The sequence below is a fragment of the Eurosta solidaginis genome, unplaced genomic scaffold (assembly GCF_040869045.1).
Source record: "Eurosta solidaginis isolate ZX-2024a unplaced genomic scaffold, ASM4086904v1 ctg00001057.1, whole genome shotgun sequence".
Lineage (NCBI taxonomy): Eukaryota > Metazoa > Arthropoda > Insecta > Diptera > Tephritidae > Eurosta > Eurosta solidaginis.
Window position 1 is genome coordinate 947640 of NW_027136900.1, and position 19347 is coordinate 966986.

General features: G+C 41.1%; 1 protein-coding gene across 3 annotated transcripts in view; it reads right to left on the reverse strand.

Annotated features, from left to right (window-relative positions):
- LOC137235728 (eukaryotic translation initiation factor 4 gamma 3-like) overlaps positions 1-19008 on the reverse strand; it is a 938449-nt gene extending 919441 nt beyond the window's left edge. For 2 of the 3 annotated variants that reach the window (XM_067758597.1, XM_067758595.1), the window contains exons 1-3: positions 18885-19008; positions 3939-4115; positions 3740-3884 (exon numbers count right to left, since the gene is read on the reverse strand). In XM_067758597.1, coding sequence (XP_067614698.1) covers positions 3740-3823 — 84 coding nt within the window. In that variant the 5' untranslated portion in view covers positions 3824-3884; positions 3939-4115; positions 18885-19008. The remainder of the gene's footprint in view (positions 1-3739; positions 3885-3938; positions 4116-18884) is intronic. The other variant, XM_067758596.1, reaches the window with a different exon arrangement.
- Between the last annotated feature and the right edge of the window lie 339 nt (positions 19009-19347).

Sequence of the window (19347 nt, forward strand, 5' to 3'; positions counted from 1 at the left end):
AGGGAAACAGACTCTTAGTCCCTACCTCCGTTTGCACCGTCTGCCAGCACAGAGTATATAGGTTTGCGACATCCGCTCAATGCAGCTCCTGCCTTGGGTGGTGCCACTTTCCTAGATGTTCTGGTCTCCGCGACGGCAACCCCTCGACGGGTTTCATCGCGCCATGTTGCCAGGTCGCAAACCCAAATCATCCGGGTACCCCAATGCTTGCCCAAGGGCGCCCAGTCCCAAGGCCACAACAGCAGTTGCGTCCTGGCCTTCCACAACCTAGGCGTAGTCACCCGTCACTTACCCCTAGAGTGGCGGCGTCACCCCTCATGCACTTCAGAATTCTGCAGTTAAACTGTAATGGACTAACTGGGAAGATTACGGAGATAGTCGATTTCATGAAGCGGCACAACATCCGCATTGCTGCGATTCAAGAGACTAAACTCACAGCAAGATCTGCATTGCAGACCTGCTCTGCGTATAATGTCCACAGGAAGGACCGCGAGAGCGGAAATGGAGGCGGCCTCGCGTTTATTATACACCACTCTGTGCAATATCATATATTTGATCCTGGCATCGACCGCAGGGACAATGTCTTAGAACGTCAAGGCCTATCTGTCCGGTCAGGCGATGCAAATCTAGAAATCATCAACATCTACATCCCTCCTGTCACCTGTTGCCCCAGTGGATACCGCCCTAAAATCGAGGCCTTACTCACTGGCAACAATCGCATTATCTTAGGCGATTTCAATGCACATCACGACCTATGGCATTCAAACTTGCGGGCGGACAGTAGGGGTGAGATGTTGGCGGATCAAATAGAAGAAACGACGTTCTGCACAATAAACGGAGATGCCCCCACACGTATGGTAGGAAGCTGTCATAGCTCGCCAGATATCTCAATCGTGAGCGCAGAACTCGTAAACTGCGTCAACTGGCAGCCGATGGTAACATTGGCATCCGACCACCTGCCCATGCTTATTTCGTTCGAGCGTACCGTCGACTTCATCGTCACCGAAAAACGCACTTTCATAAACTTCAAAAAAGGAAAGTGGGAAGAATATAAATCTGCAACAGACAGCAGCTTTGCTGCCCTCCCTATCCCGACTGATGGCCGCCAAGGGGAGCGTGCCTTCCGTAAGGTCATTGAATCCGCCTCGGCACATTTCATTCCCGCCGGGAGAATTCCCGAAATCCGGCCCTACTTCCCGGCGGAGGCCGCGAGCTTAGCGAGGGAACGCGACCTTATAAGACAGCTTGATCCAGGCGACCCCCAAATAAGGGATATAAACCAACGCATCAGATTGCTTGTGGACGAACACAAGCGGGCGAAATGGGAAGAGCACCTAAGAGGTTGTAACCTCTCTACCGGTGTAGGTAAACTTTGGTCCACCGTAAAGTCCCTATCGAATCCGACTAAGCACAAAGACAATGTTTCCATCGCCTTTGGCGATAAGGTGCTGTCGGATGCGGAAAAATGCGCGAGCGCTTTCTGCCGACAATATATAATGCATCCTACGGTCGACAAAGATAGACGGAGAGCCAATAGACACGCACATAAACACAAATTCAGCGCGTCACCAATCACCATCACCGCTAGAGAGGTTGAGGACGCTATTGGTCGCGCTAAACCATCCAAAGCAGTGGGCCCAGACGGCATAGCCATGCCGATGCTTAAAAACCTAGGGAAAGAGAGTTTCAAATATTTAGCGCATGTCTTCAACCTGTCTCTCTCCACCTTTGCCATACCCGAGAAATGGAAAATGGCCAAGGTGGTCCCGCTACTAAAGCCTGGGAAACCATCTAACGTAGGTGAGTCATATCGTCCGATATCTCTCCTATCGCCAGTGGCAAAGACGCTTGAAGCCATTTTGCTCCCTTACTTCCAAGCACATTTGCAGCTAGCCCCTCATCAGCATGGCTTCAGAAAACTCTATAGCACTACCTCCGCGCTAAATGTCATTAGCACCCAGACAAATTGCGGTTTGAATCAATACCCCCACCATAGAACAGTACTCGTAGCGCTAGACCTATCAAAAGCCTTTGATACGGTCAACCATGGCTCATTAATGCAAGACCTGGAAGGGTCTACCCTTCCCCCATGTCTTAAAAGGTGGACCACAAATTATCTGGGTGGTCGGCAGGCATCGGTGCAATTCAGAAACGAAACATCAAAACCAAGGAGAATTGAATAAGGGTGGTGTCCTATCCCCACTTTTGTTTAATTTCTACATATCTAAGCTACCTTCACCACCGGAAGGAGTCACAATCGTTTCCTACGCCGATGACTGCACAATAATGGCCACAGGCCCAGGCCCAGAGATCGATGAGCTATGCAATAAAATAAACGGCTATCTCCCTGATCTCTCCAGTTTTTTCGCCTCGCGAAACCTGGCATTGTCACCGACTAAATCTTCCGCGACCTTATTTACAACATGGACGCCCCAAATGTCGACCATATTGAACATCCACGTCGATGGCACTACGCTACCGACTGTCCTACACCCCAAAATCTTGGGTGTGACGTTTGATCAGGATCTACATTTTGGTGCGCACGCAACCGCAATTGTTCCGGGAATTCAGAGCCGTAATAAAATCCTCAAATCCCTTGCTGGCAGTACCTGGGGAAAAGATAAAGAAACGCTCATGACCACATACAAAGCAATTAGCCAGCGGATTACGTGCTACGCGTCACCCATATGGTCGCCAAGCCTAAAAACTACCCACTGGAAGAAACTACAGGCCTGCCAAAATACTGCTCTCAGAATCGCCACGGGCTGTCTTCTTATGTCCCCAGAACACCATCTGCATAATGAGGCGAGAATACTCCCCATCAGGGAGAGAAATGAGATGCTGACCAAACAGTTTCTGTTGAATACCCAGAAACCTGGGCATCCCAACAGACATCTGATTGACGAACCAGCACCGCCTAGGGGCCTAAGGAGTCATATCCGTAAGCATTTTGAGGAAATACGGCACCTGAGAACCCAGCCGTATGAAGCGAAAAAACATAGGCAGGTCCTTGGTGAACTCCATAGACACGCATCGGAGCTTTATGTCGGGAATTGCCCGGTGAATCCAGTACTTGAAGAAAAATATCCAGAACTCGCGGAAGAGGAACGCATACTCCCCAGGGAAACGCGTGTCACTCTTGCTCAACTTCGTTCTGGATACTGTAACAGGTTAAACTCTTACCTATCCAGAATCAACCCTGACATACAAAATGTATGCCCCGCTTGCAATGTGTCCCCACATGACACCAACCATCTCTTCAATTGTAATGTGGAACCAACGCCTCTAACACCCCTTTCCTTATGGTCCACCCCTGTTGAAACGGCAAGTTTGCTTGGACTCCCGTTAGAGGATATTGATGACAATTTGTGATCGGTCGCGGCTATTAGGTGGGGCGAGCATTGCTACAACAACAACAACAACAACAACAACAACATTTCGGTCGCGACTCACTTGGATCTCCCGAGGAGTTATCCAAGGTTGAGATCGGGATCATTCGGAACTTTATCGTTGCTACCCAACGATTCTCTAAGTAGTTATATCTACGTCACCGTTATTTTAGTTTATTATATTTGGTATCACAACGGACCTTCATGTTGTCCAAGTGAGCTTCCCCTATCAGGGAAGTTACAACCCAACCTAACCTAACCTTCCCCAAAAGCCAGTTTCTGCTTAGTGTTTTCCGAAAATTACCAACTCACCTTAAGGCTAATTAATAATTCTCTTTATGTTGGCTTACCATATTTTGTGTGGGTTGCGGTTGCATTTCTGTGAAACTGTCGAGCTGTAACGAGGATTCCAATAAAGCCACTCTTTTTTGCATACCATGTGATTGCACTGTTATGGTTAAAGATATATACTTTTCGATGTAGCTACATAATCTCCTTTAATTAGTAAAAATATAAACTTCGAGTTATTAATTTATGAATGCATCTTACCCTGGTAATCAAAGCTAATAAGAAGCAGTTTATTAAAAATCCCAACTTTCTGTGCTTCGTAGTTATTAAGGAGTTGTCTTCATATGAATATAAGTAATGGTATTCCTTCAATTATTCAGCATAATCCAATAAGCTGCATACTTTACATTTATTTATATCGATTTTGATCAGAGTTACCTAAAATTAAAGAATATGTTCAGATCTCAATTACTTACGACCAAAATTCATTTAAGTTCTTTATACCACCCGGTATTCAACACATAAATAATGTTCAAAAACCATTTAATTCCAATAACGACCACACACAGATTGAATATGTCCATAGTGTTACCAAAATGTGTCCATAGTGTTACCAAAATGTGTTTGACCGCCAAACTGAATAACATCAATTAGGTATCAGAACTTATAAAATAACTGAGTCCCCTTGGCAATAGTAGACGTTTTCTAGGACCCAGCTTAATAACTGCCCCGAGATCTAGCCACTCTGCCGCTCCTAGTAGATGGTACCTTGCCCTCACGAGAGTATGAAACGAACACGGCACGTGCCCAACCGTTTCTTCCTGCAGCTCGCATTTCCTACTGCTGTGTTACTCGCAAGGCCTAATTTAGAAGCTGTGATGTCAGAAGGCAACAGCGGGAGCAATATCACCCCTCGGGATTGATTTGGCAAGCATGACTGTATTTTTGCCAATTAAAGCTTGTAAGTGAAAACTCATCTGCCTAGAAGATGCCTCTCGGAGTCGGTATTAAACATGTAGGTCCCGTACCGCCAATTTATATAAAAAAAGAAAATTAGCAGCATGACGCAAATTGGAAGACAAGCTCGGCCTAAAATCTCTTTGGTGCCTATCGCGCCTTTCATTAATTTTTTTTTTGTTTTTGTTTTTATAATTGAGGGTGCTGTCGGAAAGAATTAAATGCCGAGCAGCATATGTTTACGTTCACTTGGAGGTGGAAACCTAGCTTCCAATCCTACATTGTTTACATAATTATCATTTTATATTTATTTTTTGGTAAGATTTTTTATATCATTTTACAAATACGGCGAACTGTATTTGAAAATGGACCTGAGGTACCAAGTTACTACTTGCAGTCTGGAGATGTCATTTCTAATTCGGAGAGACCATCCGGATAGAAAAATTTGGCAAAAGGATTCTGGTTTGGTAAGCTATTTGCGAATGCGGGCGTAAATCCAGGCCGTTCTTTACGATGGGAACCATCTGCACTGACGTTTGTTTACGTGAAAGAGCGGCTTCAGAAACGTCTACAGCCTTTCTTATGGATAATGGTCCAGTACATTAAGTTAGTGTCAAACGAAAGTGGTTTGAAGATAACAATGTACATTTTGTTAGGAAAGCAATGTTAGGAAAAATTCAAACCACTAATTAGGCTCTGATGAAAGCAAAACTTTTAAAAAGAGGGAAACCAACAAAAACCTATACAGAAGTTAAATGAACAAGGGTAACAGTATCAGTGAAAGTGGACAAAACCGTTGTAAATTGATAGAATTTGCAATGTGTGTTGTTATATCAACCTACTGATTTGTAAGATCGCGGTTTCGAATAGAGCTCAAGGCCTAACAATAATTATTTTATCATCTATATATATTAATACGCCAGCAAATTTCAAATACAATCAACTGACAGGCTGTTTCGCATACTTAGCATACGTAAACTCATATAAAAGTTACATGAATCGATTCGTATGGATCAGCCGCAGTGCATAGGCTTATCTTTATTAACAAATATTACTCTATTTGCTTATAATTCATAGAAAAATGCTATTGCAAATTCGAACAATCTCTCCAAATATCGAAATTTACTTTCGTGTACAAAAGCGCACCATCTCTGGACCAATTATGTAGGTGCTCAATTCAAAGACACAAACCTACATATTATGTAACCCCGCTCAATTCTGTGCAAAGTTACGAGTTGCGGAGTAATGTTGCACACAAAATAAGAAGAAATTATCTATTATTCGCTTTTATGGAATACTTTATTGAAACGACGTTGTTCAATAGACAGCTTGAATAAGAAAAAAAAAAGGAATTACAAAATAATGTACAAAAGGAATGTGTGTGTTGTGTTACTCCGTTCACAAAAACAGTGCTGCCGAATGTTTTGATTCCTTTGTTTATTACAACGTATTTTTCAACACTCCCACTCATTGTTGCAAACAAAATGAAAGTTATGATGTTAACTCCATTAAGCTACAGAGATATTTATGTCGATTCTTGTTCAACGGCTGAAGTGACCATCTTGATACTTTTCTCTGATGAAATGGTATTGCACGTCAATATGTTTAGTTCGTTTGTGGAACATCGGATTCTTAACTAGACGTATTGCGCTTTGGTTATCCACATACAATTTTGCATTCAAATCCGACTTTAATACCAACTCAGTCAAGAGTCCTTTTAACCAAACTAATTCTTCCACAGCCTGACATGCCGCGACATACTCGGACTCTGTCGAAGAAGTTGAAACAGATTGTTGTCTCATTGATGCCCAACTAATGACACCAGAACCAATGTTAAAAACATAACCACTAGTTGACCTTCTTGTTTCACTATCTCCAGCATAGTCAGCATCACTATATCCATTCAGATTTAACTATCACTTTTATAAAGGATACCAACTTGAATTGTTCCCTTTACATACTTCATGATGCGCTTGACTGCATTTACATGGGCCAAAGTTGGTTTGTCGAGGTACCGACTTACAACCCCAATAGCATAGCTTATATCCGGCCGCGTTCCAGTTGCCAGATACATCAGGCTTCCTACTGCTTCTCGATATGGATATTCTGTGTCTCGTTCATCATTCAAGAAGTCGCCAAGATTCTGATTATGATCTATCGGTGTTGACACATGTTTACATTCCATCATACCGAAACGATTTAGAATTTTCTTGGCATAGGCACCTTGATGTATGTATATTGATCCGTCTTGCAGCCGTTGAAGCTCTAGCCCCAAAAAACGATTGACATCCGATACTGTTATCTCAAAATTTTCCTGTAAATGTAAAATGATTGCGTCGATTTCATCATTGTCGTTGGTAACTATCAGCCCATCGTCCACATAAATTGCAATAATTGTCATTGAAGCATCTTTGTAACGAGTAAATACACATGCATCGAAATTGTTAACCTTGAATTGTATTTACGAAGAAAAGACGTAAATTCCTCATTCCAGCACCGCGATGCCTGCTTTAATCCATACAAACTTTTATTCATCTTGCATGCGCGGTCACTGCCGTCGTTATAACCAACCGGTTGTTTCATAAAAATATCTTCTTTTAGGTTTCCGTCCAAAAATGCAGTTTTAACGTCAAACTGTTTTAATTGCATTTTGTTCATTGCTGCCAGAGATAAGATTGTGCGAATTGATGTGTATTTGGATAAAGGGCTGAATGTCTCCTCATAGTCTACACTATATTGTTGGGTAAAGCCAATTCGTGGCCAAACGAGCTTTAAACCTTTCAATCGAACCATCTGTTTTCTCTTTAACTTTAAATACCCATCGATTGTCAACCCTTTGATCTTCGGGTGGGTCGACTAAATCCCAAGTATTATTCTTGATTAACGAGTAGTATTCTTCGTCCATGGCATGCTTCCACTGTTCTACATTTGATGATTTCACAGCTTCTTCATATGTTACTGGCTCAATTACGGTCGCACAACATACAGTCTCAATCAAACGATCTGGGGGCTTGACTCCTAGTAGCAAATCATACCGTTCCTTGTTTCTTTTGCCTACGCTTTTCTCTTGCGCATCTTCAAAATGCTCTTCATCGCTTGCACCAGTTTCACTGTGAGATTTTTGATGTTGAACAATTACCTCGTCTTCACTATCGGAGCTGTCCTGAATAATGAACTTTTTGGCCTCAACTTCATTAAAACGAACATTGCAGCTGTGAAAAATCGTCTGGTTCTCTGGGTCATATAGCCGAAAATTCTTGATAGTGGGGTCAAACCCAACCAAATGAACCTTCTTTGCCTTTGGATCGCACTTTTTACGACCTTTTTCCACCGGGATTTGGACAAAACACTTACATCCAAAAATTTTGATGTGGCCCAGGTGTGGTTTTCGACCAAACCACTTTTCGTATGGCGTACTGCCAATACACTTACTATTTGTTGCACGATTCAACAAATATGTTGCAGTTCGTACTGCCTCAGGCCATAAAAACTTAGGCTAGCAATCAGCATGGTTCTCGCACTTTCTTGAATGGTTCTATTTTCTCGCTCAACTCGACCATTCTGCTCTGGCGTCCCATTGTCAAAACGAACGAATTTAATCTGCGCACCATTCATATTGCGAACCATGGGAATAAAAGATTTCAGGCACTCATAGCCCTCATCTTTGGTCTTCAACAAATACGTAAAGCGAAAAGTTGTTGCCTCATCCTTGATCAAAAGAAAATAATTATACCCACCGATTCCACTCACTTCCATGGGACCGCACACGTCCATGTGTAAATACTCGCCAGCAACTGAAGAACACGCCCTTTGAGTTAACCTTTTAAGTGTTGACCTGGTAATTATTCCAAATTGACAATCTTCACAGAAAAACTTTGCATTGTCCGACAACTTCATACCGATTACTAAATCGTTTCTACGCATCCTTTTGATTGATTCAGCATTTACGTGACCCATACGACGATGCCAATGTTCAAGTGATACAGCCGCTACATTAGCATATTCATCTATGCGCAAACGAAAATCCATTCGGAGCTGATTCATTTCGTTAAGCTTACCTGTTGCAACAATTCTCTTTGCTTTATCGATTATTTTGCAACCATATTTTTCGATTATTACACTTGAACCTTTCTCAGTCAACAATGCAGTTGAAAATAAATTTTCTTTTAGCTTTGGTACCTATAAAACATTTTCCAGGCGACGCGGCTCCCACTGATTGTTTACTCTTGCATCAAGTAAGATGGTACCAATTCCACGAATTTCTAAACTAAAACGATAGGCCAACTTGACCGTTTTCTTTCCGGTGTATTTAACTCCATGAACCATTCACGACGAGAAGTCATATTACTTGATGCTCCGGAATTAGCACACCAAAAATCTGATTTTGATTCTTCCTCTTGTTTGGCATTTACAACGGAACACCACGAAATCTCATTAGTATCAGAATTTACTTTCTGTCTACTTTCATTGGATGTATATTTGTACTTTGGACACTTTTTGTCCCTTGCCCAATGCCCAATTTGACCACACGAATTACATTTGGTTTTCTTTTTTAATTCATTTAAGTTTGATTTCGATTTCGCTTTGATTTCACTTTTACGTTTAAATTTTGTCACAAATGCTGCATCTGATGTGTTTTGATCACCACTTATTCGGTTTAAATTGTCTTCTTCTAATTGTAATGATGACATTAACGTATCGAGTGTGCGTGTGTCTTTAGTATTATACCAAACAGTTTTGTAATTGTTAAATTTTACCGGAAGACTACTAATTATACGCACCATTTTTAACGTATCAGACAATTTTTCACCTTGCTGCTTAATTTCAGATGACAATTGATTAACTTTGGCAATGTACCCGACGACTCTTTCATCATCCGCCATTTTGAGTGAAAAGTATTCCTCATAAAGTGTCATTACACGAATCGCGGAGTTCTTTTCATAGACACTGCTTAACTTTTCCATCATTTCTTTAGCTGTGCTGCATGCCAAAACAAGATTTGAATGCTCTGTGTCTATGGATTGAATTATCGCGTTCATTGCTTGCTTCATGCGCTTTGATATACGCGGTTAGTTGAAATTTCCATAGCCTATAATTAGAACCATTTAACTTGTGACCAATGAAATTATTTCCTTCTTTTTGATCTGAAAACAAGTCCATTTTAAAATGAGAAATTCAAATATGAGTACTTTCAAATATAAGACGATAACGATAATTTTCCTTGCAATCCACTATTTCTTTTAATTTAATGGCGGCGATCGAATGTTCTTTGTTGTTGTACCATACACTATAACGGGAAACTGCGACAGGCGATATTGGATAAAAATTGTGAAATATGCCTTTAGCAATAACGAAGTTGACCTCCAATTGACTTTCAACTAAATTTGGTGTGCTCTTTTGGTGGTACGCCTCTCAAACATTAAATAAATGAAACTTCTTATTATTCTTACTCCCAATTTTTTTACGCTACGAGACGACTCGATAAAAAAAAATTATGCACACGTCCAACACTTTTTCGACAAAGTGATCTCTATTTACTTAAAGAAATCTTCCTGGGCCCATAACCTGTGCAACGTTACGAGTTGCGCAGTAATGTTGGACACAAAATAAGAAGAAATTATCTATTGTTCGCTTTAAGGGAATACTTTATTGAAACGATGATGTTCAATAGACAGTTTGAATAAGAAAATAAAGAAAGAATTACAAAACTATGCACAAAAGGAATGTGTGTGTTCAGTGTTACTCCGTTCACAAAAACAGTGCTGCCGAATATTTTGATTCCTTTGTTTGTTACAATGACTTTTTCAACAAATTCGAAAGCTGCGTAGTCGTGTTGCTCAAATCCTTCACCTACATACAAATATGGTTTCCCCATTGTTGCCACTTACCTATAGTGGCCTGTTCCAAAATCCTAAAAAAATTGACCCAAAATAATTTGTAGCGTAAAAAAACCACATATAGAATTAATTTTTGACCGGCCCATTTTTTTTGGCAAATTTCACTTACACGTAAATACATAGGTCTTTATTTAACAGATTCTTGGTTTTTTATTTTAGTTGCTTTCAAAAAACATGACATCACAAATAATGAGTTAACTTTTGTTGAAACTAACTAAATTTATTTATAACAATTAATGGCAAATTACCCGAAAACGTTTTTGCATTTCCAGATTTTATGCTCATTTTAGATAAAGTACGTCTTATACTGAACAAAAAAATTATGTGCTCCAAAACTATAACATTAAATTTTTTACATTCTTTTATGCTAATTTATTTTATTATATATTCTTTTATTTCAACTCAGTTTATTATTATTTAAATGCAACTTGACGGAATCGGAAAATTTCACGTTGTATATTAAACGAAAAAAACGTTCCAAAAATGTTTTTGGTTTGAAGTCAAAACGGCAACCGGCACCATTGCGGCTTTTTCCCATTTCAAAACTATATATTACCCTACAATCTATATATTAATACGCTAACAAATTTGCCATACAATTAGTTGACAGGCTGTTTCGCATACTCAGCATACGTAAAATCATATAAAAGTTATATGAATCGATTCGCATGAATCAGTCGCAGTGCGCAGGCCTATTTTTGTTAACAAATATTACTCTATTTGTTTAAATTAATAGAACATGATTTTTGTAAATTCGAACAATTTCTCCAAATATCGAAATTTACTTTCGTGCACAAAAGCGCACCACATGTAGGACCAATTATGTAAGTCAATTCAAAGACACAAACCTACATATTATATAACCCCGCTCAATTCGAAAGCTGCGTAGTCGTGTTGCTCAAATCCTTCACCTACATACAAATATGGTTTCCCATTGTTGCCACTTGCCTAAAGTGGCCTGTTCCAAAATCCTAAAAAAAATTGTTCCAAAATAATTTGTAGCGTACAAAAAAAACTTAAATAGAATTCTTTTTTGACCGGCCCATTTTTTGTGGCAAATTTCACTTACACGTAAATACATGTCTTTATTAACAGATTCTTTGTTTTTTATTTTAGTTGCTTTCAAAAAAACATGAAATCACAAATAATGAATTAACTTTTGTTGAAATTTATTTATAACAGTTAATGGCAAATTACCCGAAAATATTTTTGCATTGCCGGATTTTATGGTCATTTTAGATAAAGTACGTCTTATACTGAACAAAACAAATAAATTTGCTCCAAAATTATAACATTAAATTTTTTACATTGTCTTTTATGCTAATTAATTTTATTTCTTATTTTATTTTATTATATGAATAAATTTGCCTCTCTTCGCTACACTTTACACTACTCGAAAAATAAAAGAGTTATGAGTTTTTTTATAAACATTATAATGTTTAAGTTTTTAATTTCAACTTTAACTATTCAATAATTATAAATTAATTTCAAAACGCCAAGCCACTTGCTTAAATTTCGTATTTGTTCACAATTCACTTTGCGTACGAAATTCGATGATAAAGTAAATATATATATGTATATAAAGATATAAATATCCAAAGGAGCGCGTCCGCGAATGCCCGTTGATAGTTCAAGACTGATTTGACTGCGCTCGTGTCGGGGACGATGGTAGTGAATGCGTGTTGGCGCCTTTTCACTCGCCGCGCACGGCTGTGCATAGGAATTTTGCCGCCGTCTGAATATTGTTAGAGGCGGCTTAAACATCCTGCCCGCCCTTCTTGTAAGCACCTTCTGCAGTTCCTGCAAGGTGCAGATGGTGGTATTTGAAGCGCGACTGGCCATATTACGTCGTTGGCAGGCCTTGTGGAGTGCGCGTAATCGGTAATCGTGCGCTTGGCCAACCGTTCCGTTTTGGGGGTTGCCGCTGGTTTCTTCGATCGGTCCGCTGCGCGTGGTAGTGATGGCAGAGCCGACACTGAAGGCAGTCTCTGCCGTGAGAGCCAGATGGGTGTCGTCCTGGAAGTATAAGAGCAGACAGAGAAACGCGAAGTGGTTGGATACAGCGGATGATAAACGGAAAGTTAATACGGAAAGTCAATTATACAAGGAAAATGTATATAAGTTATAGCGCTGTGCGCGAAGAAGAAAGCACAGTTCAACTAAGCGGCACATGACAAGCCCATTTTGGGTGCGAACCTCTACAACCCGAACATGGTTGTCAGGGCCGAGGCGAACGTTCTCGATTCGTCGCAGACGCCACTCGGTGGGTGGGAGCGAATCTTCTTTAATTACGACGAGGTTGCCTGGCTGAGGATTTCGCTGTGGCGTTTTTAGTTCTTCTGAAGTGCTTCTGAAGGTCCTTCAGATAATCCTCTTTCCAGCGTCGACTGAATTGGTGATGAAGCGATTTTAGTTTTTCCCATCGATTTATCAAGGAGAGGTCTTCCGCGTTTGGCTTAGGAATGGCTAATAGCGGTGCACCTCGGATGAAGTGACCCGGAGTGAGCGCTGTGAAGTCAGCTGGGTCCTGGGATAGTGAGGTTAGACGACTCGAATTAAGAACTGCTTCAATACGCACCAACAGCGTCGTGAATTCTTCGAATGTGAATATGTGGGATACAGCGGTTTTTTTGAAGTGGGTTTTAAAACTTTTTACTGCGGATTCCCAAAAGCCGCCCATATGAGGGGCACTGGGTGGAATATACTGCCAGGTTATTCCCTGGGGGCCATATTTCTGCACAACGTCCGCGGAGCATTCGTTAAGAAATTTAATGAAGTCGCGATCGAGTGCGCGTTGAGCGCCAATGAACGTTTTACCATTGTCGCTCATCATTTTTGAGGGATAACCTCGTCTGCCAACGAATCGGGCGAATGCTGTTCGAAAGGTTTCGGAGGTAAGGTCCGAGCATAGCTCCAGGTGTACTTACTTACTTGTACTACCTTTGTGGAAAAACAGACGAATACAGCCACGTACCCTTTTATGATAGTAGTCGATCTCAGAACCGATGCTTTTATTTGAAATGGACCTGCAAATTCTACTCCTGTTGTGGAAAAGGGGAGTGCGAAATTACAGCGCTCAGGTGGTAGCGCTGCCATTATTTGCGTGCGTGTTTTCTGTTTGAAAAGCGTGCACGATTTGCATTGGAAAATGCATTTCTTGATGAGAGGTTTTAGTTTTGGTACGTAGTACTCTTGCCTCACCATTTGAAGCATTAACCGTATTTCTGCATGAAGAAGCAGGCGATGTAAAAACTCTAGATACAACTGACATAGCCTTGAATCCGGAGAAAGAATTACTGGATGCTTCTCGTTGTATGGTAATGTAGGATATTCCAATCTGCCACCGATACGTAGGAGGCCATCTCCATCGGGAAGGGGGTTAAGAGCCACAAGGGAACTCTTTTTGCTTATTGGCATTTTGTTTTGTAGGGCGCTCATTTCCGCCCCGAAATGGCGAGGTTGTGCCATTGCCACAAGTCGCGTTTTTGTATGTTGCAACTCTTTGTGGGTCAGATAGGGATTATGTGTTGTTGCCACTGATTTGGATTTGTTACAGGCATTGTTCGCAAAACGGAACACGTATGCAATCACACGGAGAGATCGAGAGTATGAGGAGAAACGTTGAAGAATATCCTCTTCCTCGAGTGCGTGATATGCTTCGACCTTGCGTTTCTCGGGTGGAGAAGCGCTACCTGCTTTCGGCTTTGGCCATGCCGAAATGTGGCAAGAAAGCCATTGTGGTCCGTGCCACCAAAGTGAAGAGCCTATCAAATCATGCGGCTTGCAACCACGTGTGCCAAGATCAGCAGGGTTGCCTTGGCTAGATACATGGCGCCAGGTGCCGCTGGGAAAATATTCTCGAATTTGAGAACTACGGTTGGCCAAATAAGTCTTCCAGGTCGACGGAGATTTCTCTAGCCAGGCTAGTACAATCTCAGAATCTGACACTAAGAATGTGTTGCATGCTTGTAAGTCGAGCTGTTTTCGAACAGTTGAAGCCAGTTTGGCGAGTAGGACTGCACCACATAGCTCTAATAAGCGGGGTAAGCTTACAGTTTTTATGGGGGCAACTTTGCCTTTCGCAACCAAAAGAGAAGATTTTATTTGGTTGCCCACATGCGTGCGGATGTAAATCGCTGCGCAATATGCTTTTTCCGAGGCATCACAGAACCCGTGGAATTGGGCATTTTGTCCTAGAACGACATTAACGCATCGAGAGATTTCGATGATGCAAATGCCTGGCAGATTTTCTGCGAAATGTTGCCATTTTGATAATGTTGCGGGCTCGGTGCTTTCCTCCCAATCGCTGCCATCTAGCCAGATTTATTGGAGAAGCATCTTGGCTTGAATCATAACTGGCGACAGCCATCCTGCCGGCTCAAAAAGTTTTGCAACAGAAGATACAATTTGTCGCTTTGTGACCGCATTTTGGGTGTGTTCCGGCAGAATGGTGTATAAAAATTTGTCCGTGACCGCGTTCCATCGAAAGCAAAGAGTTTTGGTATTGGAAGTGCTCTCAAATTTCAAGAAGTTGGAGTCTAGAAGATCCTCCTTCGGAAACTGTTCTAATATGACCGGGCTTAGTATGAAACCAGCTGATTTTAGGGCTTTATCACTTGAACGAGTGATTCAGTGGCGTTATCGATGTTGTGACTTCCTGATAGGACGTCGTCGGCATACGTGTGCGTCTTGAGAATTGTTGCAGCCAAGGGGAATGTCGCTTTCGTGTCGGATAGTTGATGCAACGTACGAATAGCGAGATATGGTGCACAATTAACGCCGAATGTAACCGTTTTTAGATTGAAATCGCTAACAATGGAGTTGGCCGATTTGCGAAATAGGATTCGCTGAAAATCTTTGTCGTCCTCGTGTATGAGGATTTGACGGTACATTTTTTCAATGTCTCCATTGAACACATACTTATGCATGCGCCACTGTAGAATTAGTAGTTGGAGTTGGACCAGTGTATAAAACGTCATTCAGGGATTTGCCTGACCCAGATATTTTTGAAGCGTTGAAAACCACACGAACTTTGGTGGTGACCTTATCTGGTTTGACTACCGCATGATGTGGCAAGTAAAATGAGAAGGCCTTGCCATTCGAAGTTATTTCGCATGGGTCGGTGGATTACATGTGATCAAGGTCGAGATATTCTTGCAACACATTGTTGTACATTGTACCTAACTCCCCCTTTTTCTGGAGCGATCGCTCCATACTAAAAAAGCTGTAGGGCAGCCGGGCGGGATTTGCCGAGAGAGATTTTTACAGGAAACTCTTCCTTGAATGGAAGTCGCACAATGTATCGACCATTTGGTGCACGTGTCGTGGTTGTTACATATATCTGCTCACACGCTTGATCCTCGGGGGATATCTGTGGAGGTTGTGGAATTTCCTCCTCTTCCAAAAATTTTCTCAGTTGAGAACTGAGTGTCTCGTTTGACGCTTGGACTTGTGTCGAGAATGACACAACATTTTCAGTTATTGGGCCACTGAGAATCCAACCAAAAATTGTTTGTTCCGCAATTGTGCAGCCGCACACCTTTTTTTATACCTTCCAGCATAATTTGTGAAAGTATGTCGCTGCTAATGATCATGTCAGTCTGACCTGATATGTGGCAACTGGGATCAGCGAGCTAAAGGAGTTTGAACTGCTGCCAGATTTTGCGACTAATGGTGGATGTTGGCAGATTCTTTGTCAGTTGCGGCATGAGCCTTTATCTTTTTCATGGCCTTGGATGCAACCAGGGTCAAAGGACAAAGCTTTGAGGACTTTTGTGGACAAGTCGACCCATGCCAGAGATTTCGAACTTTGAATGGTCGAATGGAAGTTTCAACCGTTTTTGAACTTTCGAGGAAATGAAAGTTCTTTCCGACCCCTGAGCGATAAGGGCCCTCAGTTGAAATAATTCCCCTTCGTGTTCGACTGCGACCATAGCAGTAGGAAGGATAATTTGGTTATCATTGGCTGCATGCAATGATTGAACCAGTGCGTTTTTTTAACAACACGGTAGCTCGCTAGAATCGGAGCTATTCTGCGTTTGTCGAACGGGAGATGTTGACTCAGCAGTTGTGTGCTGCACGTTTGGTGCATTCATTCGCGGGGTGGAACGTGGAGCTTGTGGGTTCGCTTCGTGTGATGCCGTTGATGACATGTCGAACACGACCACTTGCTCGTGCACTCCGTGATGATATGAGTGCTGCTAAGGTAGTTTGTACACAGCTTAACTTGCTTTACGAATTGTGTCCGGTTTTGCACAGACATTCGCTTGAATTGTGGACAGAATCTAATAAGGTTCGGGGAGTTGCAACATTGGCAAGTTTCCTTTTTAGATTCTGCCACAAGGGTTTGCGTCCTGTTGAAGGACCTGTTTTGCGCAGAATTTTGATGAGCGACTGGTTTTTGTTTGCTTGGTTGAAGCCTATTGACTCTTTCAACGACTTCATATCTCGAGGTGAGAAAGTCTTTCATTTGTGACCATGAAGGTAGATCTCTTCGAGAAGAGAGAGATTGTTCCCAAAGTGATAGGGTTGTTTCGGGGTGCTTTGATGAACAAATGTACAACAGAATCGGATCCCAACTGTCTGTCGTAACTCCTTGTCCGTGTCGCATGCTGGGACTGCAAGGTAAATATTTGCCTCAGCCGAGGGTTGTTCCACGCGGGGTGGTGGACTCGGCGTTGCCATCATTTTGATCAATGAAAGTTGGTCGACAATCTTTGCTTTGGTCATTTCATATGTATCAAGGCAAGGGCGTTGTTTGCCTTGTACTGAACTCTTGAAGCCTTCAGGGAAACTTTCGTCTGGTTTCGAAAATACCAGATCGTAAACCGATTGAAGCCGTGCCCAATAATCATCTAGTGATTTGTCTTTGATCATGATATACGACTCAGTGTGGTCTTGAATCGGTGCCTCGTTAAATTTTGCACAGTATCTCATAATACTGTCACTTTCCGCGATGAACTTTTGAGCGGATGGGTCAACGGATTTGGATTTTGGGCGGGGGATGTTGCCCTTTCCTTGACCGTTTCTTCTTTTGGGCCATCTTTTGGTTTTGTCCCGGTTTCGGACGTTTTTGGGGGACTGAGGGGCATTTAAAGCAATCTTTTGGGTTTTTACAAAAAAAAAACTGAGTAAAATATTTGTTCGCTCAGAGAACGTTCGCAAAATTCGAAGATAGAATTGCTCTTCGTTGGTGGCTGTGTTTGTTTTTTTTTTTTTTTTTTGTTTTTTGAAAAATAGAGTCAAGCACGGACAACGGGACGTTCCTTAAATAATTTAAATCCGCGAAATATGGAATTTAATTGTATGTATAATGTTTTGTAAAAACAAAAAAATAAATAAAAAAAAAATCACAAACACTTTTCACTTATATATACGTGTAGAAATAAAGGTGTATTTGTAAATTACTGGTATATATATGTATGTATAGATTAGAAAATAATAATATGTACCTTGAAGTTTGTATGAATATTTTTTGGAAAGTTCCTATAGGGACGAAAATATCCCGAACTTAGTTTTGTACGTTAGAATATGTACAAATGTACATGCGCAATATACAAACGTATGTATATATGTTTGTTTGAGGGAACGTATGCACGTGAATCAAAGAAGCTGCTCTATGTTTGCTTACAAACAGAGTTTGTTTTGATTTGCTTCTTCGTCGCTTTTATGTCCCGTTTTGTAGTCAAGCTGAGTGCGCTTGAATGTAGTGATGCGAGAGTGGAGCAAAGAAAGATGAAAAAATTGCTAAGGTGAGAGAGGTTGAGAAATCTGATCGACTGTTCCCACTCTCTTTGCTAATGTAACTATACGTGCGTGAGAATGTCGCTGGAAGAGCGACTTGAACGTGTGAGTAAGCACGTATGATGTTCTCTGAGTGGAGAAGTACGAATGCTGGAAAAGCAACTTGAAATTACTTGTACATTATACATTATACTTTTCTACTTTCTTTTCTATTTCTTAAAAAATGACTTGGAAGTAAGTTGAACTGTATCGCCAAGTTCAACGATCTGTGCGAACATCGGGGTAAATTCAGCTGTAGAGGAAATTTTGCTAATGTTGTTCTTGCACAGTGGGTTTGAGTAGGCAAGTAAACTGCAATTTTTGTTGGTTGAATACCACTGAAAATTTGTACATATATATACATATATATAATTGGCGCATTTTGCCTATTGGTATAGCGGAATATTTTCTACCAATTTTTGGTTGCAAAAAGTTTGCAGGAAATTAACGGTAAGAAAACTTCCGCAATATTAATATATATGTATATGTGGATAAATATATATATGTACATGTTTTGCAGTTTACAAAAAATAATATAACTTTTGTGGAAAATAAGAAACTGCCTACTCACCGATTCCTGTATGTACTGGTGCTCCTTATGGTGTTGTTGCTTAAGGTGTTGTCGCTTGTTGTTGATGAGAAGCTGGTTGATGTTGCTTGCTGCTTCGTTTGTATTTTTTGTGTCAATGTATATCTATGTGTATATCCTGAACACACTGTCACTTTATTTAATTTTTTTTTTTAATGTGTGTTTTTGTATGCACTCACTGCAGTGATTTTTTTTATTTTTTATTTATTTATTTTTTTGGCAAACGAAAAGATTCGATTAGTATGGATTTTTTTTTTGCTTTTAATTGTTAAGGGGTTGGGCCGTAACCAAAGCAGTAGAAACCCTGGAAGAAAATAGCCCAAGCTGCAATCGTGTTAACTTTTATATTGACAGTCAAGCTGCAATTAAGGCAATAATCTCGCATACCACAGCATCTAAATGCGTGTTAGAGTGTAAGCAGTCCCTGGAGAGAATCGGGACAGGG